The 26,784-nt window shown below is 40.8% G+C and overlaps 4 protein-coding genes, 1 long non-coding RNA gene and 1 other non-coding gene across 10 annotated transcripts; 1 reads left to right on the forward strand and 5 right to left on the reverse strand.

Annotated features, from left to right (window-relative positions):
- The first annotated feature begins 396 nt into the window (after positions 1–396).
- LOC125315657 lies at positions 397–25,509 on the forward strand. Its single transcript, XR_007198930.1, has 3 exons — positions 397–428; positions 4,946–4,950; positions 25,399–25,509. It is a non-coding gene; the product is annotated as an uncharacterized LOC125315657 (long non-coding RNA).
- Positions 1,737–6,857, reverse strand: LOC115741434 (putative exosome complex component rrp40). 5 transcript variants are annotated; one of them, XR_007198929.1, is made up of 11 exons: positions 6,595–6,856; positions 6,392–6,441; positions 6,209–6,283; positions 5,312–5,398; positions 4,166–4,222; positions 3,444–3,536; positions 2,778–2,850; positions 2,582–2,657; positions 2,380–2,470; positions 2,026–2,209; positions 1,737–1,929 (listed from the first exon to the last, which is right to left on the reverse strand). XR_007198929.1 is itself a non-coding variant. In XM_048281350.1 (11 exons), the coding sequence occupies exons 2-10, from the start codon at positions 6,428–6,430 to the stop codon at positions 2,090–2,092; spliced, it is 711 nt and encodes a 236-aa protein (XP_048137307.1). In that variant the 5' UTR covers positions 6,431–6,441; positions 6,595–6,857; the 3' UTR covers positions 1,737–1,924; positions 2,076–2,089. The 5 variants fall into 5 exon arrangements, 4 of the variants coding, with proteins under 4 accessions (XP_048137307.1, XP_048137308.1, XP_030531186.1 ...); XM_048281350.1 differs by having other exon boundaries at positions 1,737–1,924; positions 2,076–2,209; positions 6,595–6,857; XM_048281351.1 differs by having other exon boundaries at positions 1,737–1,971; positions 2,076–2,209; positions 6,595–6,857.
- Positions 9,055–13,128, reverse strand: LOC115741433 (protein KINESIN LIGHT CHAIN-RELATED 3-like). The gene is made up of 3 exons (XM_030675321.2): positions 12,602–13,128; positions 10,064–12,117; positions 9,055–9,750 (listed from the first exon to the last, which is right to left on the reverse strand). The coding sequence occupies exons 2-3, from the start codon at positions 12,082–12,084 to the stop codon at positions 9,540–9,542; spliced, it is 2,232 nt and encodes a 743-aa protein (XP_030531181.1). The 5' UTR covers positions 12,085–12,117; positions 12,602–13,128; the 3' UTR covers positions 9,055–9,539.
- Positions 17,318–17,397, reverse strand: TRNAL-UAG. The gene has a single exon. It is a non-coding gene; the product is annotated as a tRNA-Leu (tRNA).
- LOC115741620 (CASP-like protein 4A2) lies at positions 17,947–20,442 on the reverse strand. The gene is made up of 3 exons (XM_030675610.2): positions 19,808–20,442; positions 19,549–19,684; positions 17,947–18,217 (listed from the first exon to the last, which is right to left on the reverse strand). The coding sequence occupies exons 1-3, from the start codon at positions 20,374–20,376 to the stop codon at positions 18,026–18,028; spliced, it is 897 nt and encodes a 298-aa protein (XP_030531470.1). The 5' UTR covers positions 20,377–20,442; the 3' UTR covers positions 17,947–18,025.
- LOC115741494 (E3 ubiquitin-protein ligase SIS3) lies at positions 22,140–26,411 on the reverse strand. Its single transcript, XM_030675430.2, has 10 exons — positions 25,977–26,411; positions 25,830–25,868; positions 25,436–25,502; positions 25,257–25,330; positions 24,613–24,751; positions 24,433–24,525; positions 24,192–24,257; positions 23,375–23,494; positions 23,008–23,121; positions 22,140–22,788 (listed from the first exon to the last, which is right to left on the reverse strand). The coding sequence occupies exons 1-10, from the start codon at positions 26,003–26,005 to the stop codon at positions 22,384–22,386; spliced, it is 1,146 nt and encodes a 381-aa protein (XP_030531290.1). The 5' UTR covers positions 26,006–26,411; the 3' UTR covers positions 22,140–22,383.
- Between the last annotated feature and the right edge of the window lie 373 nt (positions 26,412–26,784).

Genomic DNA, 26,784 nt, shown 5'->3' on the forward strand with positions numbered 1-26,784 from the left:
CTATATTAAAAATTCAGCAAAGCCAAAATGCAAGGGCTATTCACGTCGGTATCCCACTCGATTGCCACTTTATATTGTGGTCTTTGGGAACCGGGGAGATTGAGGGAGTGAGCAGAGCCTAGAGCCTGGTACAGCGGGTGGGTGTATGCAACTGCACCACCGTACTCCAGGAAGACGTGAGACTAATCAGCTCGGCTGCAAGCGAAGAGCATTCAATGCGGCTGAACCTTGATCAGCGCTGGAGACCATGGACTCGTCCCTGTCCCGACCTGTCTTGGGACTGTGATTGTGAGTGTGCGTTTGTGGAGGACATCGAGAGCGCCCGGTTCGATATTGTCACGTGTTTGGAAGAGGACGATGAATGCAACTATGCATCCGATGAAAACAACTATGCATCTCTCTCTCTCTCTCTCTCTCTCTCTCTCTTCGTCAAAAGTTCTAAAACTTATCACGAAAGTACAATTAAATTTTAAAACTTATAAAAAATGTAATTAAGTCATGAAACTTATCAAATTGATACAATTGAATATTTCCTTTAAGCTAACTGATATTGCTGACGTGGCTTTTTTTAAATATTTTCTCTTTCCTAGGGGGCGATGATGTGCCTAAAACGTGAAATTTAAGGCTAAAACGACACCGTTTTGGTCCAAACACGATTTATAATACGATTTTTATTTAAATCAAATTAAAAGATATGCTAAAAAAATTTAGAACAAGGTAGCGAGGTCTACAAAGCCAAGTGGCTGCCAACCCCCATCAATGGCGATCCTCGGCCAGAACTAGGTGACGGCCGACAACCCTCACCCGATCTTGGTGTGGGCCAACAGGCCCTCGCCTGTGGTTGGCGAGGGCTGCTAAGCATGACCCCACCATTGTTGGCCCTACTCGAAGATGGCAGAGGTGGTGGTGGCGGCGAGGGCTCCTTGCCCCCTCGCTATAACCTTTCTTTAAAAAAAAAAAGGAAATAAGCTAATTTTTAAATTTAATTTAGATAAAAGTTATATTAAAAATCATATTTGAACTAAAATAACGTCATTTTAGCCTCATAGGTGAGAGAAAATATATTTAAAAAAATCGCGTCAGCATTATCCGCTAGTCAAGTTAGACGAAATTAATAGAATGACTCCATTGCACTAACTTGACAAGTTTGAAGACTTGATAGCACTTTTCACGAGTTCTAAAACTCAATTGCATTTTCGTGACAAACTTTAAGACTTCAAGTGCACTTCTCTTTCTTCCATGAGCGCGTAACTAGTTCCCGTCTCATCGGTTTTGACAATCCTCGATCTATTATCAAAGCATGCGGATTATGCACATAGAGGTGGCCCTGAAAAATGCGGACTTGAGCTCGACTTCATTGAATAATCTCTCCTTGTCTTCGATATTTGAAAGATTATCTTTCCTACAGTCTGTCTAAATTTCCTTTGGGCGCCTTTGCTCAATACAAACCGTCCATGTCTGTTTTCTCAAGGGTTCGTAGACATGGAAGCAACGGAAGCACCCAACTTTGGTCTGTAAAATCCCATGAGATCAAAGTGGCGGTTGAAAGCAGCTAATAGTCTAATACAAGACAGAACAACCACCTCGGAGAGCAGCTAAATTGGTTGGATACGAGGTTATCAACAGCGACGACCGCGACTCGTCGCCATTGATAGTCGTGGCAAACAGCAAGCAATATCTTCACGAGATTTGAACTCAACTCCTGTGTTTTTTTTTCTCATCTGCTCTACGTATGTCACTTGCAACTACTTTTTCCTAAAAGAAAAAGAAAAGCGTTTCGCAAAATATATCCATAATTCAAGGTTGATGAATTTCACCACAAGTTCCAGCATAATGTAAATAGCCGGATTTCAACGGCAATCTTCACCTTGTCCCTTCATTTGCACTTCATCCCACTTGTCGGTAATGCGAGGAGGTACAAAAGCTGCCAAATCAGGAAGATTAAAACTCTCAAAACTGTGGATCATTGAGCAAGAAAAAGAATGTTTATCATGAAATTCTATCTGTGAAAACGATGCATCTGGTGACCGAGAGATAATGTTACGCTTACAAAGGAGGGATAAAACGAATTACATGAATAAAGAACAGATCACTGAATTCTATCAAGCAGCTTCTGGACCATAATTCTCTGCTGTACGCCACTCAAGGACTCTGACTTCATAATCGCATTCGAAACGACAATTATAGTAGATGGAGATGCCGCATTCACCTGAAATTTAATGATTAGCCGAATGCAAATTGTCAGCCAGACTGACTATAGAGAGGAAAAGGTTTAAAAGCCGTTCAGCATGCGACAATAAATTATACACAGAAAAGAGTGGCGGCATTATGATTCACAGAGATGGTAATGATGACCTAATCATGCATAGAGCAACATACCCAGACCCGGCCATTCAAGCCAACTGCTATCTCGAAAGATAACTTCTTGCCAAATTCCTCGAGTACTGGACAGGTTGGGGAACTGAGCAGCCTAAAAAAGGAGAACAGAAATAGAGGTAAATGATCCCTGGAATAGAGAGATAATGTTCACATCTTTAAACTTGCATGAGTGCCCAACAAGTAGGATGGAAGAGCAAATTACATCCTTGATAGACCAGTTGAACACTCGAATGAATAACCATCTTTCAGGGGTCCAAATTCTGCTGCTTTCCCGCTTGCTAATCAATAAAACAAAATCATGACTCAGCGAGCATGTGCATATAAATCTGAAATACTAATTAGAGACGAGTGAAATCGCACAGATGACATGACTGCACTGCAAATTCAAGCAAACTCACCATCAGTACATGACAGCTCCGGATTAGTACCGGGATTTGCTTTAGCAACCCGAGCATAGAGCAAAGTCCCTTGCTACAGCATACAAAACTAGGTTAGGCATGGGAATGCTATCATGAATATAAAAGTCTCATAACTGCAAACAATTCAAGCTTAGTCATGCTTCATCATTCAACCACCATATCCTTCGTATACATCATTTCTTGACAAAGTATTCACTTCCCTAGATTTACAAGCAATTTTACTTCCAGGAAAAATGCTTCATCTATCAATATGAGCATAGTAACAGACAATATAACATGGATCAACAAGAAATTTGATGAACCAGCACCTACAAGGCTACTATTGTTACTTCCCATAATACAGCTCGAACCTTTATCTGGACAAGAAAAAGGGAATCTGCTATACCCATAAATTTCTTAATCAAGAACCTGGAATTAATCATGTACTTGATAAGCCAGATTCCGTGATCATGTAATGATTCTTATCTTTGTCAGAAGATTCGAATGCATGCTCAACCAGTGAAATAATTCAGCAAATAATGCAGCTCAATTTCCATGATACAGAGCAGCACATTTAGAGAGAGCCCATTAATATTAAAATTTCTCCGTTAAGGAATTATTACAGTACTTAATGCATCCACAAAAATCAAAAGGAACACCATGTACCTCAAACTTCGGTCTGTTTCTTCTAGTTCCTCCTTCAAAGGCAAGTACAGGCAAAAAGGCCAATGCCGGTCCTTTGATGTCAACAAGGAAGTTCTGTAATTAAATAAAAATTAGCACAAGAAGTTTAGAGATAATATGATAACAACAATAAATATCAGCCATCCATGGCGAGTTAATTTGACATCATTCCATATTGAACAAATAATAACATAATAAGTGGGAGAGACGTCAACACCTGAACAAGCAGTTTAGAAAGCAGAGCATGAACAGAGGCATTATGACTAACTAAAAATCTCCGAAACATTTAATTGGGACACCTCATTATCCATAGAATTCCATCAACAACATGTACATTCCTACGATCCATGCAATACACACTGAATGAGGTCATACAGTTTCAGAAATGCAAGAAGAAGTCCATGAATCTGGCCACCTGATAAGAAATTTCTGTGTCATCTCACATAGCTTCTCATTCCAACATACCTTGCTTCCCACTGCATTACTACATGACTTCATTTCAAAGGGAAAAAAGAAGAAGAAAAGAGAAAGCACATGAACATGTGCCTCACCCATACATTTCCTCACCATAGATCGCTACTCTCTCTAATAAATGACCGAGGAAGATTTTCCGCTTCAAATAAGACATGTTATCAACAGGGAATGGCAGTTATAACATCTCTAGTAGAAGAATTCGAGTCATGACAAATTCAGAGGCAACTTACATCTGCTTTAGTGTCAACCACGATTCCAAGGACAGTGTCGTCCACACGAGGCACATACTGCAGAGAACAATTAACTTTTTTCATAATCCTACATAACCATGTACAACTCTTCAATTTGCCAAAAACCTAAAGCATTTAAACCTTTATGATGCAGACTGCCTGGAATTTTGGTTTCCTCGCTCAACAATTAAAATTACTTGAGCACTTCATGCTGAGATTTAAACTACCTTGCATTTATTTATGCCAATTTCCGTCTGGAGGGTAGAAGTTAGACCACTCAGACTGTAAAGGTCAAATACTTAAACACTGCAACGTTCTGAGAAGGTTTAGGCCCTAATTCAGTTTAGCTGCATCTAAACAGCATTGCTCCTAAATAGTCCGGTTTCCGATCCATATATATCCCAAGTTCGACAACTAAGTATTTCAAATAGAATGAAAAGTACGTGAAGAACTTAAGATCCATTGGAAGAGACAGACCAATAGCCAGTGGCAGCCCAATTCCAATATATAGATAACCACAGACCCAATTAATTTGGAAGAATATAAAGGAAATCCATCAACACAATAAGCTAGTCCCTTTTACATTGTTCTCCAAAATATGCTTCACTTTTCAAATATCAAACAAACTGTCCATATTTCAGTCCTGAAACCATAATTGGGTCCTTTCTAAATGAGCTCCAGTCTAAATAGTAAATCCAAGCAAAGTCATGTTAAAATCTCTATCCTGGTGTTAACATCAACATAGGTTCTCGTGAGGAGAACTTTCAAGTGCTCTAGGAGCACACGTGACTGTCCACCCAACCAATCATGGAGCAACAAGAGTTTTCAAATTATTTTTCTAAGGAGAAGAATAAGCAAGTACATAACACCTGGTGCTGTGTGATCAGTTGGGTAGGTAGGCACTAGTTGTCCAGGAGTACCTTTAAGACACATTCAAAAAAACCTTCCTATGCTAATGAAGACAAACCAAAAGACGTAACAAAGCCCAGTCAACAAAAAAAAGTCAGTCGTGTTTTCCTGGGGTGGCTGTTGAACTGTTGCTCAGTGAAAGCAGACAGGATACCTCCTGCGTACTAGAGCAGAATGCTACAGTTGCTCTTTATCCCTGCAAAATCTTGTCAAGTGCAAACTAGATAAAATACTCACCCTCTTCTGAGAGCTTTCAACCCAGTATTTATTTGGTTTCGAGAATCTTAGTTTCCCAGCCTTCATGACTGTAATAAAATCAGATTCCTATAAAAAAAAAAAGGGAGTGCCAAAATAAGAATGAATGCTAGTCTTCTTCTTCAATAAGAAAAACAACAACCAACCATCTTCAATTTTCCACTTGAGGAAATAAGACGTCTAAGAAGATGTTTCTTTGCTACAATATCATAACAGAAGCTGGACTTGAAAGAGCCGATCCTCTATAGGGAAAACTATTTCGATCATCACTGGAAAAATAAGGCATAAGCAATTTCAGTTTCTGGAATAAAGTACTCACAGCTATAAAAACCTGAAATTCGTAAAATCATCATGTCCCAGTGTAATGCTTGTGGAATTTTCACAAGAAATATGTATCGCAAATTCCCTCACCCTAGATATAAAGGCTACGCAAACCACAATCATGTCCCTCAAAACCATGAGACAATGCCTTCAGGAAAATAAACACCTCAGAGGTAGAAACCTCATGTCCATCAATCTCTAACTTGGACAGTGCTCATTATTGATAGCAAAATTGTATGTACAACCCAAATATAAGACAATGCAAATGATTCAAAAATCATTTTATTCTTACAAAAATCCGTTTGTAAACTAAAACAAGGTAAACCGAGTTGAGAAAACTGCAATAGAGAAAATTAAAGAGTGAGGAGAAAACATGTTAACAAGAACAATGTGATGGCATTCCCCGCTCTCTGATGGAGTACAGTAAACCAATCATTTCAGTGGCCAAATCATCATTTCATCGTCATGTCTTGACGATTTTTATCACAATAGTTTCGCAGAACTCACATATAAAAAGGGACCTAAATTTGGCATCATAACAGAAAAGAAAGGGAAAACCTGACGGAGGCCGCCACCAATCTTAATAGTCTGATTAGACATTTTCGACAGATCAAGAACCACATCTCCCGGTACCTAAGCCGAATGCACCAATGCACATACCATAAGTCATCAAGCAGTAAGGCATTAAGAGTGAGAAATGCTATCAAACGGGGAGGAACAAATCAGAGAGAAAGCACTCACAACTTGGCGATCCACAAAACTTGATGGCTTATTTTCCATAGTGGGTTTCACTGCACAGCAACGAAATAACAAAGCGCTCAGCTGGTCAAGTTCGCCTATCCAAGACGCGACCTCTCCAAACATTTGCCTAACTCGCCATGAAAAGAGAAGCTAATGGTCCGGAGGGGAGGATTCAAGAAAAGGGTCTGACAAGGAGAACTCACAGGTCGATGTCTTACGAACTCAGGGGCTTCGATTCTTTGGTGGGCGCTCTTTCACTTCGGTTTTCCGGAACCGCAGAGGGGCAGAATCCTCGGTCCGGTTCCGAGGATTTGAAAGTTCCGACCTTTAAACAAGAAATCGGACTCAGAAGCGAGAATCAGCAGGAAAGGGTGAACTTTTTGCGGGGTTTTGGTCGGAGAAGAGATCCTTTCAAAGCGCCAGGTTTGTGCTCTGCTCTTTTATTCATGTCGTCCGGACCGACGAGGGTTTAAGCTGAACAACGTTAGATAGTCCTCTTTTTCGCCACAATCTCCCTCGCGATGATTGAAAAATTAAATTTCCTACAAAAGGTGAAACAAATTATTTCGAAAAACCAAGTTCTCAATTTGGACACAGTTATTTTTGTTTTCATCTTATAAGTAATTCAATTATTTATTTATTTGTTCTTGATTAAAATCAGCATTTAGTTACGCGTGATTTTAGAATTTTATGTAATACTCTATCTATTAGAAAAATAATGGGAAATTTTCAAATAAGGATTTGAAGTGGACAACCTTATTTTAAATGTAGGTTTGAAATGGTCATATCGGTCTCAAATAAAAGGCTCAAGCGCCCGCAAGCATTTACCGGATCTAGGCAAGGGTCGCCTTATCCAGGTCCTCGCCGGCCACGAACGAGGCAATCCCGCCATATCGAGCAAGGGAATCACTATCCAACGAGCCTTTGTCGGACCAAGGTGAGGGTCGCTTTGCCTAGGCCCTCGTCCGCTGTGGGCAACGCGACCTCCGCCCAAGGCTCGCCTGTGGCTAGCGAGGGCGACCCTCGTTCGGCCCTTTTCGAGTATCGCCGGTGGCCGGTTACTATCGAAAAGAAAAGACACAAATATAAAAGAAAAAAAAAATTCAGAAAAGCAAAAACGAAAATATTATTGACCGGCTTGAAGGTTAGGCCCTTCTTTGAGACCAACATAACCACTCCATGCCTTTATTTGGGATTTCCAAAAAATATTTATCATGTCAAGTGCAATGTATATATAATATATAATTCATCCCGTAAAAATTAAAATGTTAAGGTAAAATGAACATATTGCAATTGTTGGGAGTTTCAACGTAACGCGTAACAAAACTTAAAGAAATTCATATAATTTGTGAATACACTTGTCGCTTACAATTATGAGTGATCAAATTACATGGTGGGTAAGTTCTAAATCTGGAACAAGGAACATACCCTATTAAAACCGTTCTCACTTTTTGAAACTTCAAAACCTACCTGGAAGGCTGGAGCCGATTTCCCTTTTCTTTTTTTGCTTTATTTATAAAAAAAAATCAAGGCAAATTGTAGTCACAGTTAAATAATATGAGTAACAAATTGGCTCAAAGCGAAACATCGATACAAAACAAACAGAAAATAAAGCAATAGGGAAGTCATTTGAAAAAGATAATTAATTTTCTTCTAACTTCATAAAACCGATGGATGGGAGGATGGGTTCAGCACCCAAAACCAAGAATCTACCAATATAGTACCAATTCTAAAAATTTGGAACCCAGAACCGGACGTGTTTCAATAGGCGGTCGGTCCAGTTCCCGATAGAATCGGATCGGTTTGACAGCTCTACCTAGAATACGAGGTTTAAATTGAAAAAATTAAAAGGAACTTTAAGACAACATTTTCTTTTGCGTGATTTTGAAGATAAATTTTAAGGAGTCCCAATTGATTTTATTGTGAAGAAGAACAAAAATACATGTTCTTATATTACGGAGATTCGGGGTCTATCAGCGTAAAAAATAGTCGTTCATCGATATAGAAAGTTTAACCACAATTAACCACAATATTGTACTAAATGTCTGTCGCGTGTAAGCGCTGTCCTACTAGTGAGACAGCAGATTCATTGGCTTCCCCATGCAAACACCACACATTACCTGCTTTGACACAACTTGCCCATCTCTAGAGTTCACATGCTGAATGTCACAGATTACTCACCTGCAATGCTTTTGGGTTATTCCCATCACACAGCAGCAACTCATCAGAGAAGTGAACAACTCTCCATCCCACATTCTTTTAATCAAGTAATTCAACCTCAAAAGAGACTAGCACTTGCTGTGAAAGACTTCAGAAAATTTGATTTAAAAAAAAAAATCAAAATGGTGGTACAGAAAGGTTGTGAGCACTGTGGAAATAAGAGAAACTTGGTGTTCGACTTCAAAAGACATCTTCAACATTGAAAAAGCCTAGCAGGATTTGAGATCGACCGTCCACCAGCACCCACTCTTCCATGATTCCATAGAGAGCATTCAAATGGGAGGCCCAAGCAACTTGATGGGATGAATGCAGAATCATTATTGAAACCATGTATTATCTGATTGTTATGTACATAACCCCAGCATGAATAGGACTTATCGACATCTGTTCGGACCTTATAATTGACCATCCAGCTGCATCAATAAATAACAGTACAGCTATCGTGACCAAGCAACCCTTCATCATTTCAGCAAACGATCAAAGTATATCCAAACATCATTTACAGAAGTCCAGAGAAGGGACCGACGATACAGAATGGGACACGGACTTCAAAGCACAAGAGAAGAAAAATGAATGCACAAACCGCCGACATCCATATGACGCAGCTATTGATGTATCATATACTTCTGGGATAAAACTTAAGACCGGTACAACAATGTGAGGAAAACTATGAATAAATATCCTCAAATCTGTTGAATAAATAACGAAAAAGTAACCGACTTCTTCCAGAAGGTAATACCATCATCATAACAATATAAACAAACAACGGAAAGGAACTTCCGCCCTGTATTGCATGTGCCAGAACAACATGATTGCACCAACACCAATGGCCTCCTGGTCATCTCTTTTTGTTCACCAACTTCTTTCTCTGTTTCTTTAAGTAAGACCTATGATACATATGTTCATTCTGCATCGGTAACCATCACTGTCATACCTTAATGCCATTGCTATTTACATTCTGGGCGGTAGCATCAAGGAGGTTCTCCAAGGATCTGCCTTTTCTGCTCCGAACCCTGCCCGCTTCTTTCAGTAACTCGGCCAACCTCCTCTTCTCATCATCGACGTCAGGGTTCGCTGTCCCAAGCTTTTCTTCTCTCATCTCAACGACATACTCCAGAATCTTTATTGCGTCATCCAACCTAATGTCATTTAAGAAGGATCAATCAGAAAACATAAACCATGAATAACTGATACACTTCTTTCCACATGCAAAGTCACAGATTCTACAAACAAAACTTCCTAGCCACAAGCGTACACATAAAAGATATTCTATGTCATTGATGTTGCTCCAATGGGATACTTAATGCCATACTGTAGCAACAAATCTATCACTGCCTATCAGAAGATGGCAAATCTTTTGATACGCTTAAATGCAGAACCACATCAGATTTTATCTTATAAAAGAGGAAGGCAAAGAGAAGAAAGAAAAAGAAAAAGGTAAAGAGTGGAGACCTGCCAATAGCATCATAAGTGCCCGCAAGATTGCTATACACACCAAGGGTATCAGGATGATAAGGCCCGCACTCTTCTTCTAAAATGATCTTGGCTTCTTCAAACAATTCAGCAGCCTCATTTATTGCATAACGCTGCACACAAGCCAGCCCCATTTGATTAAGAGCAATACCAAAAAAGGCGGACTTCCTCTCTCCGCTAGCACGAAGTTTCGTTATGGCGCTGTTAAATGATGCGTATGAATCAGAATAGTTCCCCAGCATGTAATGCATGACCCCCATCTGGGCTTCAATCCCAGCTACTGTGCTTTGCTGACCCGGGGCGTCATTATATATCTTAAGTGCCTTCTCAAGCAACCTAATTGCTTCCTCCAATTCATTCATCGACTCATATATGGCAGATACATCAGTAAGACCGGTAGCAAATTCCTCAGGAGGTATCCCGTGCACGGGCTTCTCGTAAATTCTTAGAGCATTTTCACAGTATGACTTTGCCTCTCTGAACTTCCCCGTCTTGTTATATAACTCAGCCAGACGAACAAACACCGAAGCTACAGAAGGATGGTTCTCTCCATTGGCGGTCTTGAAAACTGTCAGAGCTTTCTGATAAGCAAACACAGCCTCATCATATCTAGACAGAGACAAGTACGTGTCACCAATACTGACATCAACAGAAGCCACCTCCACTTCCTGGCCATTTGCGACCATGGCCATGCTAGCTAACACCAGATGTTCAAGAGCAGCTTCATGATCCCCCTTGGTTTCACATATAAGGCCCATAAGCCTCCGATCTGCTGCTTCCTCAAGGGAAGCAGGTGAACCATTCTCACGATGAAAGTCAAGGGCCATCTGACAGAACTGCTGAGCCTCATCAAACTGCAATGCTTGAACATGAGCTTCGGCAAGATACCGACAAGTCTCGCCAACTCTAGGATCCCTTTCACCCAGTACCTGTTTCTGAACCTCCAACCCTGTTGTATAGCACCTTATTGAATTCTCAAGCTGGCCCAACATTGCATAGGTATCACCCAACTGCATGTGACCTGCGAATTTCGCAAGAGCATGATCTTGACCTTCCTCAACAACAGGTATCTCAATTGCCCGCTCAAGAACAGGAATCGCCTCAATGTACCGACCTAAGCTGCAGTATATTGCAGCAGTAACATGTAAACACATAACCAGCTCTAAGCTGGGTTTGCCATTTGCACATAATTCAAATGACTTTGCTGCCCGGAGTGCCAATTCGAGAGCTTTCTGGGGATTCTCCCCAGAAGATACCAAATCCCTCGCTTGCTTCAGCAAAAATGGCCCTAAATCAGGATTGCCCAATCCAGATTCAGATGAATTTGAAGTTCCACTCTGCACCTTTGGCGCCACTGGAGATAGATTTTTTTGTTTCTTCGTAGAGGTGACATTTGAATTTGGTTTTTTCGAATTCTTGTCATTCTTTCTATCAATAGGAGGTTTCTCAGAAGGACTCTTGGTCTTAGGAGGCGGTCTCGATGTCGCTTCTGATTCCATCTGAGATCGAGATGCTTTCTTTGATTGTCCAGAAGAAACGGATTTCGCACTAGGGGATCGGGCCTTCTCGAGCTTCCCTGACTTCTTACTAGAAGATGGACTATCCTTCTTGGAAGTGGCATCACTGTGGCCATCATCCTCCGGTTTCTCGACCTCATCCTCTTCCATTATCTCCACCTCCCTCATTTCACCACCAACGAGATGACGCAACTCAGAATCGATCCTAGACTCATCCCCCTCAGACTCAAAGCTTTGTCTAGAAGGGGACTGATCAGAACTCTGCATTTCGTACACGTTTGCATAAAGCTTGTCAATGGAGGTGTCCACCACTCCGTCAACAGGGATGTTCTCAGGATGAGCACTTTGACGGCTTTGCTGACTGGGGGTGCTCTTAGGTGATTCATTAGCGACTGGACTTTCCTTATATGGTGTGGAGTTTCCGTTATCAAGTTCGCTCACTATTTCTTCTCTGTTGGTTCCATCAATTACCATTCCAGGCATCCTTGGACTCCGAATTTAGACTAGATAATTTATCTGCATACAGTCATTTCACAATGAAACAGTGATTCGTGGTCCAAACAACGAAGATCAAGAACACAGGAATTAACTCAAACAGTTGCCCAGTCTAACGGTAACGAGAATGTCGCATCAGTAAAAAAAAAAAAAAAAAGCTTCGATCCTCACAATCTCACAATCACTCAAGAGCTTTCCCAAGTTTCTTTCCCCTCTGAACATTAAACAAGTAAACGCAAAACTCAAAAGGCAGTAATCCATGGCACACTAGATCTTTGCAAATCAACCGCATCGAATCTCACCCACATCAAGAAGTGTGTCATACTCCCAATAAAACATGCCCAGAAACGAGGGAAACGCATAATGAGCAATACCCAGAATCCAACAGAGAATAACAAATCAAGCAATTGGCTCTCTGAATATGATCCCACCACAGATAAAGAAGACAAGGTCCCATCTGGAACAACTTCGAAAAACCACAAAAACTTCAGAAGACATCACATACCTTTGAATGACCAGACCTAAACGATGGTGTATCTCTGGGTCTTTTCTAGGGACACATCCAATCCAACAAAGGGATTATATACCCGGGCAAATGAATTGCGGGAACCCAGAAAAAGTTATCTCCTTTGCAGAGATAAAATAAACACAAAAACCCAAAGAAACGAAATTTGTTCCTTTTCTTTTTCTGGGTGGGCTGTCTGTGTTTCAACTGTGCATATAAAATAAGTGAAAAAGCTATGGAAGAAGAGAGAGACAGAGACAGAGACAGAGACAGACAGGCAGAGGGGATTGGAATGGCAAATGGGCCAAGGCAAAGGGCAGGGGCAGTTTGGGAAATCTGGGACAATGGGAAGAACAACAACAAAGGGTGTTTTTCGATTTACTTTAATGAAAATTTCGACAGAGGTAGAATGTCAGAGGAAAGAAGACGACGACTTCTCGCCCCCCCAACCTCTCTCTTCCCTTTCTTCCCTCCCAATCCAATCCCAACCAGAGCGGAAAAGGCCTGCAACTGCCGATCTGCCTCCTGTTTTTTTCTTGTTCTTGATCATGGTGGCAAGCCACGTGGCACCTTATTTGCTGCTAATCTTGGAGGACGGTTATGCCGCTACATGAATGTATTATATGCGTTTCATTGAGGAATGACTGTAGAGTAATTCATATGAAGGATAAGTTCCGGAATAGAATTTCATTTGTGATCTGTTAAAGTTGAATATGTTCATGAATTCTCAGTATCTTTTAGGCTTGTTAACATGACTTGAATTCACTTTAATAGTAAAAAGGTGTACTTAGGATCATATATGCATTTCTCATTTCACGTCTCAATTAGAACCGGCGATTTATGTTGTCATGCCGTATCGGTTAGAACATCTATGTCCATTAGCGACAGTTGGTAATCTCCTCTTACCTTGGGTAAGGATCCCGTGACCCAAAATTGTCATAACAATCGACGGCACGGCCCTCCAAGAGACGGGTGAAGGGTGAATCCCTGATTTCCTTGGCATATTCACCTCTAACATAGTAATTTTTCACCACGTAATATACATATATATATGATAAAAATTATCGTTAAAAGAGATTAAAACATAATCAACTATCTAAAAACACTAATTGACTGGCCAACAACCTAGAAGAACAAAAACCTATACCACCATCAAATTAAAAGTATTTACTTTCTCATTCAGGACCGCGTCCATGGTCAAAGTTATGCATATTCCATTTCATTTGCTTAGTACTTCACTATTTATGCTAAAATCTAGGATAAATGACACAAATGATCAATGAATTATTGGTTTAATGTGCAATATGGTATCCGAACATTAAATTTATTTAATGTGATTTCTTAACTTTAACCCAATATACAATGTCGTCTCGTAACTTTCAATTTGTTTGATGTAGTCCTTAGAATTTTGGTGCGTATTCAATTTAATCCCTGAATTGTAGGAAAACGTTCAATGTTTATCCCCGAACTTGATTTATTAAAATGATAATATTGAACATTTTCATACGGTTCATGGACTAAATTGGACATGTACCAAAAATCCAGAGACTACATTGAACAAATTAAAAGTTCGAGAACGACACTGCACTTTGGGCTAACGTTCGGGGATCACATTGCACAAATATAAAGTTTAGAGATTACATTGCACGGAGGAACAAAGTTCGGGGACCACATTGTACAAATATAAAGTTCAGAGATTACATTGCATGGTGGGCCAAAGTTCATGGACCAATTATGTTATTTTGTATTGAAATTTAAATGTAAACTCAAGCCAATTATTATAAGTCATAAGCTGAGTCATTTTTACAATCGATGAATGCAATGTGCTAATGGATCGGTGAATATTTCAGTTCAACTTTTCATAGGCATGAAAATATTTCATTAGCCAAAAGTGTAGTTAATCTATATTATTGAATATTTTTCTACAGAAGTAGAAAAATATTCAATAATCAATTCTCGCTAAATTTGGTCTACAGCTTGTGTGTGCTCAATAGCTATCATATAATTCAGCTGTACATTGTCCAAATCATCGACTCGGCGGTTCAATCGATCAACCCGCGAATACGAAGCCAAAAATCGATTCTCCAGCCAGTCCGAATTTAAAACCGAATAAAAAGTCCACGATTCAAATCGCCCGAATTTATTGATACGAATTATAATCTAGGGGAAAAATGATGGATGACGATCTTTAAATTTCCTATGATCTTACTAATGCACGTTGCATGTGACACCTAACAGCAACATCCATAACCTGTTCACTTGTGCACAAAACCTAGTCGAATCGAGGATGTGCGTGCATAAAAAGCTAAGTCGCGTATCTCAAAAAGAATCAAATGCAATGATCTGTTCGTTTATTTCGGCGAAAAACAAATAGTTCAAAAAATATTTTCTTAAATGCACGAAAAATGAAGAAAAGTACGGTAACTTCATCGTCTGTGAGAGTGTTTAGACATAAATTATTATCGATAATACAAATATTTTTCATCGAATAATCATTTCAAGCGGCACAAGTAATCATTTTTAAGGAATTATTTTTTAAATTATTTATTTTTCGTGAAAACAACCGGAGCCGACATGTAATGGGATTGGTCTCCTGCTACGTTAAGGTACACGATAGGGGTCTTGCTGTCAAAATGATTGTGTTATAGGTGGAATGTTGGATTTAATTTAGACGGAGGGTCGGGGTCACGAACCTTATTTTTGCACTCTCTTAAACTTAGTCTCTAAGCTCGTCATTTGTTGGTTTGAATCTTGAGCTTTTGCGTACATGTAAATACAAATCATTGATTGGACAAAAAAAAAAAAAAAAATACAAATCATTGCTAAATTTCCGTACTCCCTGAGGCCTCGGCCAGTGGCGGAGGAAAAAAAAAACAGTAAAATGGAAAAAAAAAAGTAAAAAAGGGGAGGAAAAAAGAAAAAATCAGATTTTTTATATGGATTACAAAAATTGCCCACATTAATGCCGACCGTGTTATTTAAGACGGTGGGCGATTATCGGACTGTTACGTCAGAGATTTACGGCCTAAATTGGTCGGATGTACAATAGTAAAAAAGGATTAATACCACAAAAAATTCTAAAGTAATACACGTGCGACAAATTTACCTCAAACTATTTTTTTGACTATAAAATATTCCAAACTAGTACACCTGTAATAAATTTACCCCGAATTGGTACACTTATAACAAATTTACCCCTGTTAATTTCTATTAAATTGAGTTCATACCACTAAAAATCTCAAATTGATACACCTGTGACAAACAAATGGTACACATCCCAAATTGGTACACCTGTCGACTGCCATGTGTAATCTAACTTAGTAATTTGACAGTAAAATTTAACGGAAACTAACGGAGGGTAAATTTGTCACAAATGTACCAATTTGGGGTAAATTTGTCATAGGTGTACAATTTTAGAGTTTTTGGTGTTCAAAAAAATAGTTTAGGGTAAATTTATCTCATGTATATCAATTTGAGATTTTTGGTGGTAAAAAAAATGATATAGGTATACCAATTTGGGATTTTTCTTGGTATTAACCCATTGAAAAATCATCAAAAGATAGATTATATTGATCAAACTTAGAACATTTATAGTTGAATTGTTGGTGACACTTTAAGTTTAGAACTTTTTGGATAATTCTCTGTGGAGGGAAAAAAGTGCATTTACGCCATAAGTAGCCTTGCACGTGCGTGTAAGATTTTAGCTCCTCCAATTTTTTTATCTTTAATGGAGTTCGTGACTTTTTGAGGGATGCTCAAGGTTGGTTTAATCGGGTATCCAATGATTTTTTGTACTTGTGGAATATATTGTAAGCTTTGTAAACTGATCGTGGGCAAGACCTAACTGATGAATTGGGACCATTTTTGAAGATTATTGATTGATCTCACGTCGACATTATCATTTATCTTACATGTCCATAGGAATGGTCCCAATTCATCAAGTCATGTATATTCATCAGTAGAGAAAAACGGGCAGCGTCGTACACGGGCAACAATATAGAAAGAGTGTTAAATTCACATCGTTACGAACATGCTTGTTTGAGTGAAAGAAATTTTCACGAATTTATTTTCCTGATTTTCATGTGTTTAATCACTTATGACCAGAGAAAATATGCACGTTCAAAGTTAGAAAAATGAATTTCCTAACCCGAAAAGAAGAAAATATTTTCCTGAAAAATGATTACCCAAAAAGCTTTTTCCTTTACTCGAAACAAGCGACACCCTCCACGTTAGATCATACTATCAAATCCGTATCGGAAGGTGGTATTCCCAAGGACATCAGGTACTGCAAGTCGATGTGGGACTCTTACGACGAATTGATCACAGGACGCGAGAACACGAACATTGTTGAGACTAATGATGAGGCATTTTAGCCCCTTCAACTCTCTCTCTCTCTCTCTCTCTCTCTCTAACATGCCGCTGCTAATCCAACTTTTAGCACTCTGTGGAGAAACCCCATTTGAGGGAACAGAAAGGTAGGTCAGCTGGGAGGTTGATGTGATCATGAATTGGTAGGCTAAAAGGTAAGTAGAAAGCCCAGCAAGAGAACCAAAACCTAGGACTAGGAGAGCTTGAATGAAGCTTGTGTCCTCAGATGTTTCAAAAGTCAAAGAAACTCGTCAATGTTTGATGTTTTTGGGTTTAGGGCCTAAGGACCCTTGTGAGTTGTGAGCAAAGTGGAACATACAAAATGAAGTAATTTAAAAAAAAAAAAGTTGACAGCTGTGGGATTTGAACCCACGCCCTTTCGGACCAGAGCCTAAATCTGGCGCCTTAGACCACTCGGCCAAACTGTCCCTTTTACTACACGGCCGACCTCTTTTATTATATTTGATGTTTTGTAAGATGTGGAACACACAACAACGCCAGCATCGGATGCACGTTTGTCCGGAGAGCGACGGCAGATTCATGGACGCAGATAACATAGATAGTCAATATACCGAGCGTAATGAATTAGCTCATACTATTCTTTGACCTATCAAAATGGATCATAAACTCATTTCTTAATCCATATGTGGTCTAACAATACAAGCTCAGAGATGCGGAGCCAATCGGTTCATTAGCCAAAGCCGACGTGCTAACCAGTTTTGACATTGGATTATGCACAAACAGGTTTGAAGTTAGATACACAGGCAAAGATTCTTGTTTTGGCAGGAAGAAAAGGACTGACTGGCTCGTTATTGATTCAGTATACAGAAACAGTACACATGCCCAGCCATATCAGGGTGCTTTTACAGTACACTTTATATATACATGCTTCCATTCACCAGTGCAGAAAGCATCGAGTCGCTACCAATTATTTCTCCCTGTACAAAAATCAAATAATTAAGTTTAATTTCAAAATGTCGGGAAAAAGAATTTCCTCTATAACTAATTCCCCCCCATAACTTGGAGAACCAGTGGTATGAATCAAGCTTCCCCAGATCAGAGATAATGGGTGAATAGGTTGTAGCCGGAAATGAGGGAACTCGTGGCAAAAGCCATAAAGGCCAAGAAGGACATGGCGATGGAAGCCCCGGCCATGTCCGTGAACTTATCCCGCCCCCAATTTGCTTTCCAGTCGTCGACGCGCGTTGCCGCTGAAGATGATGCCGATATTAGAAGATATGCCAGAATCTGCAGTGAAATTTTCAGTCAGTCTCCATCAATCTCCTCATAGGAACATTCGATTTTATTCACATCATCTTTAGGGTTAGACATAGGAACATTCGATTTTATTCACATCATCTTTAGGGTTAGACATAGGACATAGAACACTTGGTGCTAACTAGGGTTTAGCTGATTGGTGTACAGATTCTTGAGCATGAAGCAATATTCACTCTCCTGCCGTGTTGTTAATGCAAAAATACTCTCGACTTATCGGGAAAAAGAAACACATCATGTATAGATTAAAAATCTCCCAAGCAAGTGAAAGACCTTGAATAGCCTAGCCAGAAGACAGACATGTGGATTCAAGCATAAGGCAATGCTGCTCTTGAATAGCATATCCCTCATTTTTTTTTTCTTTCGAGGACACAGATATTTCTCCCTTAGTAGTTTCATATTCCATAGTCAATTGCCCAAAAGCAATCAAAGAAGCCATAGCCTTGGGATTTTGAAGCTTTAAGGCTTGTCATTAAGGCTGTTATAGGCTTACAGCCAACAACTATATGAGATTGCTTGGGCAACAAGTAGTTCAGGGAGTGAGACTGATAAGCAAGCCAATGAGATCTTTGGAACAGCACAAGGTACATCATAAGAGATGTTCACAAATTTAGTATATCAATATCAAGAGAAGTGTCTGGCTGTCTCTTAGCGAAGTGTTCCATATAGCTCACTTGTTCAAATGACCACTAATAGTCTACCATATAGTCTTTAGTATATCAATTTATCGACAGTTCCAAGTATGCCTACCATTATTACTCGAGATCTTAGAAGGAACTGAGGGGCTCTTAACTCTCTTTTAGTAATTCTCATTCCATCCCATGAATAGTTTCATTCCTAATGTGTCCTAATGCACCTATTCCTTTTTTAATGGTATTGGCTTAGCCATGAAGGATAAAAGCATAAGTCGATAGCGTCCCTTCCAAGTTCCAATTTTCACCAGATTTTTTACTAATTGATACTGCTGAGCAGCCCTGAAGCCGTCTCTAAAATGATATTTAGAAGGAAGAGTAATACCAGTCTGCGTTAATCTGGAGAGAGCAAAGACTACAGGATAACAAGAAACTCTGCAAAGTGGCACTCGAATCTCATGCTCAAGTCATATACTAGCGACAAAGATAACAGGAACAAGACAATATACGCCTTTTTCTCACGGACAACCATTATGATTCGTATAGAATGTGACCGGGGCTCTCAGCATGAACACTCATAATTCATCCATTTCCCCTCGCAATTGGGGGCGCAATCAATCGAAAATCATAATTCAGCAGTAACGAAATGACACTATGCATGGAAATACTTGCCTGATCCATGAAGAAATCAAAGTAATAACGGAATTGGTCGCGGATGACGTGCTTGCCAGTGCTCGAGTGGAAGGCCAGATCACAAGCTTGAAAGCCAGCATAGACAAAAGCAATAACATTCACCGACAAGCAATACCTGCCATTGAATCAGCTCACACAGCTTTAGCTCCATAGCCCTCCATCAGACCTGCTCGTGAGTATATAACAAATGGAAAGCAGAGAGCAATCTCCGAGAGCGAAATTGAAATGCCCACTTCACCTGTACTCCTTGTAGCGATCGTAAGAATCACCGCTCCACCCCTTAGTCTTATCAGCAGCCATGACCGAGAAAGAGATCATGCAAAGGACCACCTCCGAAACCCTAAAGCACAAGGCCGTTCGCTTCAACCTCTCCCAGGTCCTCGGCCTCCTCAGCCTCGTCACCGGCGCCGCCCTCGCTCCTCCTCCACCCAACCTCGTCGCCGGAGCCTCCCTCTCGTCCCGCATCGCCCTGCTGAGCACCACCGCCGGCGACTCATCCGATCCCTCCGTGTCCCCGGCGGATCCCTTGTCCGGCGGCGAAGGCGGAGGCGGGGCCTTCCGGGCATCCGGCCAAGGGGTGGGGAGGGGAGACAGCTGCGCGAGCTCGTCGGCGGCCGGGGAGGCGGGCTTCGGCGGCGGGGGATTGTGGGGGGAGGCGGCGGGGGAGGCGTAGGGAGGGGTGTCGGCCGGGTCGCCGAGGTCGGAGCGGAGAGGGGAGTGGAAGCGGAGTGGGGAGTGGGGCGACTCGGGTGGGTGAGTCGGCGAGTCCGAGTCCCGGGAAGAGGAGAGCGAAGGTTTCTTCTTCATGGCTGAGGGGTTTGGCTTTGGCTTTCATGGCGATCTCTTTCGGAGGGATTATATGAGAGAGCAGAAAGAGAGCTTGTTGGAGGAGGAAACGAAAGAAAGTGAAAAGGTTCAACGAGACGAGAGAGGGGGATAGTTTTTGGGTGGGGCCCAGTGCCACGTGGAACTAGTGAGATTGAACTTTATGGTAAAATTTGATTGTTAGAGTGGGGCCTACCGATAGCTTGCAGACACGTCACGTGTGTGGGCTCCGGTGCGCCCGGGTGACGTGTCACCGAACTTAGGGGTTAAGCTTTTGCCGCTCTCTTCTATTTTGTTGTTTTTGGAATTTCTACTTTTCTTCTCTTCCTTTTTTTTTTAAGCATGGAAAGAGAAATTAATCTATAAAACTTGGAAAGTATTTTAATGAATTTCCATTGTTTGCTTAAACACGATTTAAAGACAGAATTTTTTGTTCCTTCCTTTTGTAGAAGAAGTTTCAAAATAGAATCTAATTGCTTTTCGTATGAATCGACAGAACGAGTTCACAAATCAATAGGGACGTGAGAGTCTTACTTACAAAAGTAGGTGTCTGTTATACTTCCATGGTGAATTTTTTGAATATCGTTTCGTGCCCAATGACCAAATGAAGTCTTTTTTCGGTTCGAGGATCGTCGATCGATAGGCGAAATTAAATCGAGAGAGCTAGAGCAAGGTTGCTCGCAACATGTGCCTGTCAAAATAGGTCTCAAACCGATTTCTTTAACCACATTTGATGAACTGTGTTAGTTATATTCAATAAATTGGTTTAGAATTAATTCTATGGATCCTAAATGACTTTAATGTGGGTGTTAAATAAGTTCACAATTTATTCATACCCAATCCATCTCTATGACTCCCTCTTCACTTTCTCTCTCTCGAGATCTCACACTTGCTTAGGTTAAATATAAAAGTGACTTGGCAACACAGATCGTGTCGGGAAACGGGTTAAATAGGTCAATTTGGGTCGGACCCTTTTTTAACTCTATCCAAATCTGATCCGACTCATCCGTTTTGGCAGGTCTACTCGCTCGCGAGGGGGAGTTTCGTCCTGGGATTAGCAAAATTTGCCATGATCAATGCCATGAAAAAGGCTCGCTTGAAACGGAGATACGCGTGGTACTTGTAAAGGCGTGGAAGTGAAGAGCTGGTACGAGGAGGAGGCGTCGCAGAGGGTTTACTTTAGCAGGGGGCTATTCTGCATGGATCTGGAAGCGCACAGATCCTCCTCCTCGAAATTTATTTATTTTCTCATATGAACGTCCGAACACACAGACAAAATCCACGTGAGGCCGACAAAAGAGATGTTTGCGAATAACGTCCCAAAGCATTTGGACGTCCTCGTCCGACACAAATCAAACCTTAGAGAAGCAAGAAAAGCATCAAAGCACCATCTCCCTCCTTTTCCCCCCTCAAGCGAGATGCAATATGCTTCTCCACCAAGACATATTCATGATATATACAGCATAGGCTGGGGACCTGTAATGCCTCTTCATTTACAGATGAGATTTGTTTCATGTCGTAAAATGACAGCTCGTCAACAGACGACGAACGATAAGAGCAATCGAGAATCGAGATGCGAGTCTGTCCTGGTATCGACTGATGCCTCTCTTTTTCCCACGATATGTGAATTAGCCCCCTCGACAAGATGCAAGTTCTGTCATGCAACGATATCGATGCACGGCACGTGTTCACAATGTTCAAATTTTTTGAATTTTGAATTAGGCCAACAGACTAGGCATATATAATTCAGTTTGGTAAAGGCATATACTTGCATATCATTGATCTGAAAATGAGTTACAACCAATGTTGTTACAAAATCCATACCCTACATCATCAGTAAACTTATCACATAAGATGGGCAATCCGCGATGGACAAACAACGATCACATGGATGAACGTCTCCTGTCTTTACTCGGGAGAGGGTTAGCATAAATTAAAGGTAAAACTAATATGAGACAAGAAACAATCATCAACATACCCTTCTTCACCTCATATAGACTGTCCATTGAGCCCAGACCTATCAGGAGGTAGCGGTCCCAAGGCATTCGCTCGCTCATGAGTAGCTGTAGCTGCAGCAACGTGTCCATTCTCACTGATCTGCAAGAAAACATCATTCCTGTTGGGCAGCCCAGCATTCTCAGACCGAACCGGACAAAGAAAGCCATGCAATCTCAACAGATAGCTTTGGCTAGGAGGCTGTTGGGTCCGCACGTAACGGTTCGTTGTGACAATAGAGGCCGGTGATCGTTCCGATTCAGGGCGAAGGTTGGACAAAGCACTGAGGTCCAGGTTCGGGAACACAGAGCAGCGGCACCGAGGACATTTCACGTTAAGACGTAGCCACTCATCGATGCACTCCACGTGAAAATTGTGAGCACAAGGAAGGCCACGAACCTGAAAATTTTTTTAGGGTAAGGTACTTTGTCCCAAACCCTTAAAGTTAACAACAGAACGCCACAGCACTAACAAGAAACTTGTTACGATCATAGCGTCTCCACCTCTGTGCAATATAAACTTTTTAAGTTTACGTGGAGTTGCCGAAACTAGAGGAGGCTCAACCACTATTCTACTCATAAGCTACAAAAATCTCTGAAGAGAAGCATATTTTCTTACCTCATTCCCCACATGGAACTCTTCTAAGCAGATGGGGCATTCACTGCAGTCGGTTGGAACAGCTTTAAGCCTGAACTTCGGGAGTTCCTGGATGAGTGCTTCAACTGCTTCCCTCTGCACACAACATAAGAGGAAGCTCACCTCAAAGTTAAAACTTGCCATCAATGAGTTTATGAAAAGTATTAGCGCTGCTAACAAATCTTTTTCAACAAATGAATTTAGTGATAACTCTCCTATGAGTATGACTGTATCAATGTTAAAAATCTAAGATCATAGGGGCTCAAATTCCCATCTGCAAACAGAATAACCCATCGCTTAAGGAATCTAAATCCTTGATCTACAAACCAAAATAAAAACCGCCACTTGCCTGTGTAGGAGTTAAGTAAAGACCAGGGTGGTAAGTAGTAGCATCTGGTCCCATACCCCTCATCTCTTGACCGGCTGCTTCAAATGCCCAGTCTGGCACCCGTATCATATCAACTAGAACCTGTAGAAAAACTCCAGGGAACGATATAGGAATGAACAAACACATGATGTGACAGGAAAAACATTTGCACTTGTAAAAAAATATAAATAGACTGGGGAAAGTAGCCAAATCTTTTAGAAATCACTTCCAAAATACACAGAATAGGTCCACATCATTCTGGATGCCAAGAAGGGGAAAAGATGCTTCTAGAGTTCCCTAATCACTACAAGATGTAGTTCAAGACAAAGGAATCATCATAACTGACATCAAAGGATTGGAACCTTGACCCCCACTATATCCAATGAGGTTACTTTGTAAAAACTTATTTGCTCATGGTTATTGTCACTAGATGCCAGGAAGCCGTAATAGAAAATTGAACTAGATATTCTGGCAGAAATAAGGATCTATCCTTAATCCTTAGCCCAATTTTGTGTCGTGCTACAAACCAATTCCAACCAATGACACAATAGCTTCGAAATACAAGGACAAACAAGCACAAGTTTATTCTTTGGCGAAAGGGTGCTATTATTTGTCATTCTCTGTAGAGTCGGAAGAAATAATTTATCCAAAGTAACAGCAAGATAAACAACCTACAGGTGACCATATAGCCCAATAAACTCTTAAAAGAACATCATGTACAAACATAAAGTTCTCAAAGAAATTAAGTACAACTTTTTGGACATTTGTCCATATCTCTGCATCACTTTATGGTACTCACCCCATACTCTGACACGGGTATGCCTTGTTGAGCTCGTACAAGGTGTGCTTGTCTTCGTCTCAACCACTGTGATTTTCCAATATTTGACACGTAAAAGAAGAAGCAAACTCTATGAATAAATAATTATGTAGATCATGGCAAGACTACGTGTGAGTACAGGGAAAAGGTTTATAAAGTTTCAGGAGCAGTGGGAAGGGGCACTGCAAATATGGACAATGGGTAAATGAAGGAAGCCACAAACCTTTCCCACAGACATGCAAGCTATGCAAAGGAGGCCACAATAGCTAAAAAGCAACCAAATAAGGAAACCCCATTTCTGACCCTCTTCTGGTAACTGAGAAAACCGAAATGTAAAGCCTTCAATTTATGTTCACTGAAGATGCAAATTGCTGACAAGAATTTGATGAAAGAAAAGACTTACACAATTTCTTGCACTTGTGAACCATAGGGTGCCAATTATAGTCCAAGCCCAAAGAAATGGATATAATATCAGTGAGAGAACAGATAGTACGACTATCCTCCCACAAAATCGAGCATATCTCTGCTGCCAACCAAAGTCCCTAAGAACCCACAAATATTTAATATAAATACCAAAAGGATACTTGCTACTTACACGAGCAGTCACTAACCGACAGTCCAGCAACTTGACATCACCGCATGTGATTAGAATTCTAGACGCTTGAGAAAAGAGGATTCTATTTGAACTACATGGATTGCACAATTATCTATAGGTACACCAAGTGTCCACTAATTCTCAAGTTTATCAATCACAGATAAAGCCGGTATATGATAAGCAACAACATAGACCACAGCATCTGTACTAATTGATAGAGTAGATGAAGTGGTGTCAAAACATGCACAGACGAGACACGGTTTGTTGCAAGGACTTAAAAAGGCACAATTTATGTAGTCCCTGATGTGTTGAAAAGTTTGAATCTGAATAAGTAAAACACGAGGTCTAGAATGAAAAAATATTCAAGCATTCACATATGCACAATCACTTCACAACCATAACAACCCCACGAGATCTTCAAAATTTCAATATGAAATGGTAGAAGGACATACAATCCCATTCCAGCAGCGAGTCCATTATCTACAAACATCAACAAGCGAAAAACGAATACAGTCGTGTAATCAACCTGCACCAAAGAGTATCCATAAGTTAGTAAAGAATTTCTTCCTTGTGAGAAGAACAAAAGATCCTCAGACACACATATATAATCAACTCAAGATGCGAAACCCACCACAATCCATATGTGCAATGGGTATGTACAAAGATGATACCGCTTCCAGTTGATCGCAACAATGATACTGAAACACACATTGTTAAGAATAACACGTCGCCACCAACAGGTAAAATATAATAAAAGATTAGCCCATGATCGACGAATCCAAGGTTGCACAGCATCCCGGAAGATCAAAGATTCAATCAAATTCCGTGAACTCTTTCCCAATCATATCCATGCAATCAAGCACGGCTATAAAAAGCAGGGTAATCACATCCAATGTGCAGAATTACTACACCGATTCTTGAAATTTTGCCAATGTAATACCCACTTGCACCCACGAGACGACACATCATCCGGACGAAACCCCCCATTAAAAGAGCAGATTGACTCGGAAGATACCCAAGGATACACACTGGTCGCGAGCATGGACAAGAAGAAGCCGTCGTACCTGCAAGAACCCATTTTTTTTCATTTCCAGAATCAAGAGAGACCATCCCAAGGCAAAGAACGCTCCCCAAAACTCGTGGGGGTCCGAGGAGAGAGATCAGGAACTAACCACTTGAAATCGACGCCCCGGATAGCCATCGCAAGGAATGACCCGCTGAGGAACCCTAGGGTCGCATCAAGAATCCAAAACCCTTCTCGCTGCACTGGGGCAACGCCTTCAATCGAAGACCCAACAAGACCAGTCTCAAAGAGGGGGGAGAGAGAGAGGGGGGAAACGCCGGATCAGTAGAGCAGTGATGTGAAACTGAAGCTGAAGCAGAGTGGACGATGGAGACGATGGAGACGACGCCGTCTATCAGAGACGATTCTTGACGGGTGACGGCAACTAGTTAGCGGGATGCTACGACGGCGTTCGGAGTCTTGATAATCAGATCAAATCAAAAATCAAACCGATCGAGGAAATGAACGGAAGAGAGAGAGGATTTGGCTGTATGTTTCATCGTACGTGTCGCGTACGTGTCGAGTACTTTGCCCAAGCCCTTTTGTACCCCGTACGCATATCGCATTAGTGGGACACGTCATATTTAAAGCGCTGACGTGTCGAGTTTGGATTTGCTGGCTGGCTGGCTGGCTGGCTGGAGCACTTTATCTTTTCCTTTGACCCCTTTTTGAGGCTATTTCATTTGTGCCTTTGATATGCGCTCGATTCAGTTTTGGGAAATAATACTTTTGGGCTAAATGTATTCTCTCAAAATGCAATTACGTTTGGTTTCAAAAAAAAAAAAAAAACAAGTAACTTTGGATTCTGTAGCGTTTGACAAAATTTTTCGAACGTTGACTCCTTTTTTATAGAAAAAAAAAACTTAAAACCCTTCGCCGACTTTGACGAAGGGCTCTTAGGCCACCAGCAAATCAAA

This window comes from Rhodamnia argentea, chromosome 6 (genome assembly GCF_020921035.1).
Source record: "Rhodamnia argentea isolate NSW1041297 chromosome 6, ASM2092103v1, whole genome shotgun sequence".
NCBI lineage: Eukaryota > Viridiplantae > Streptophyta > Magnoliopsida > Myrtales > Myrtaceae > Rhodamnia > Rhodamnia argentea.

Excerpts from the sequence above, each read along its gene's own strand:
- LOC115741434 (XM_048281350.1), bottom strand. The coding sequence starts at position 6,430 with ATGGAAAATAAGCCATCAAGTTTTGTGGATCGCCAAGTT. Across the intron at positions 5,399-6,208 it reads TTGGTGGCGGCCTCCGTCAG|GAATCTGATTTTATTACAGT; the intron begins GTTTTCCCTTTC and ends TTTTTTTTATAG. Across the intron at positions 3,537-4,165 it reads TGGTTGACACTAAAGCAGAT|AACTTCCTTGTTGACATCAA; the intron begins GTAAGTTGCCTC and ends ATTTAATTACAG.
- LOC115741433 (XM_030675321.2), bottom strand. The coding sequence starts at position 12,084 with ATGCCTGGAATGGTAATTGATGGAACCAACAGAGAAGAAATAGTGAGC. Across the intron at positions 9,751-10,063 it reads ACTTATGATGCTATTGGCAG|GTTGGATGACGCAATAAAGA; the intron begins GTCTCCACTCTT and ends AAATGACATTAG.
- LOC115741620 (XM_030675610.2), bottom strand. The coding sequence starts at position 20,376 with ATGAAGAAGAAACCTTCGCTCTCCTCTTCCCGGGACTCGGACTCGCCG. Across the intron at positions 19,685-19,807 it reads GATCGCTACAAGGAGTACAG|GTATTGCTTGTCGGTGAATG; the intron begins GTGAAGTGGGCA and ends ATTCAATGGCAG. Across the intron at positions 18,218-19,548 it reads TTGATTTCTTCATGGATCAG|ATTCTGGCATATCTTCTAAT; the intron begins GCAAGTATTTCC and ends ATTTCACTGCAG.
- LOC115741494 (XM_030675430.2), bottom strand. The coding sequence starts at position 26,005 with ATGGCTATCCGGGGCGTCGATTTCAAGTG. Across the intron at positions 24,526-24,612 it reads TCACAAGTGCAAGAAATTGT|TTACCAGAAGAGGGTCAGAA; the intron begins GTAAGTCTTTTC and ends CGGTTTTCTCAG. Across the intron at positions 22,789-23,007 it reads AGTTCCATGTGGGGAATGAG|GTTCGTGGCCTTCCTTGTGC; the intron begins GTAAGAAAATAT and ends AAAAATTTTCAG.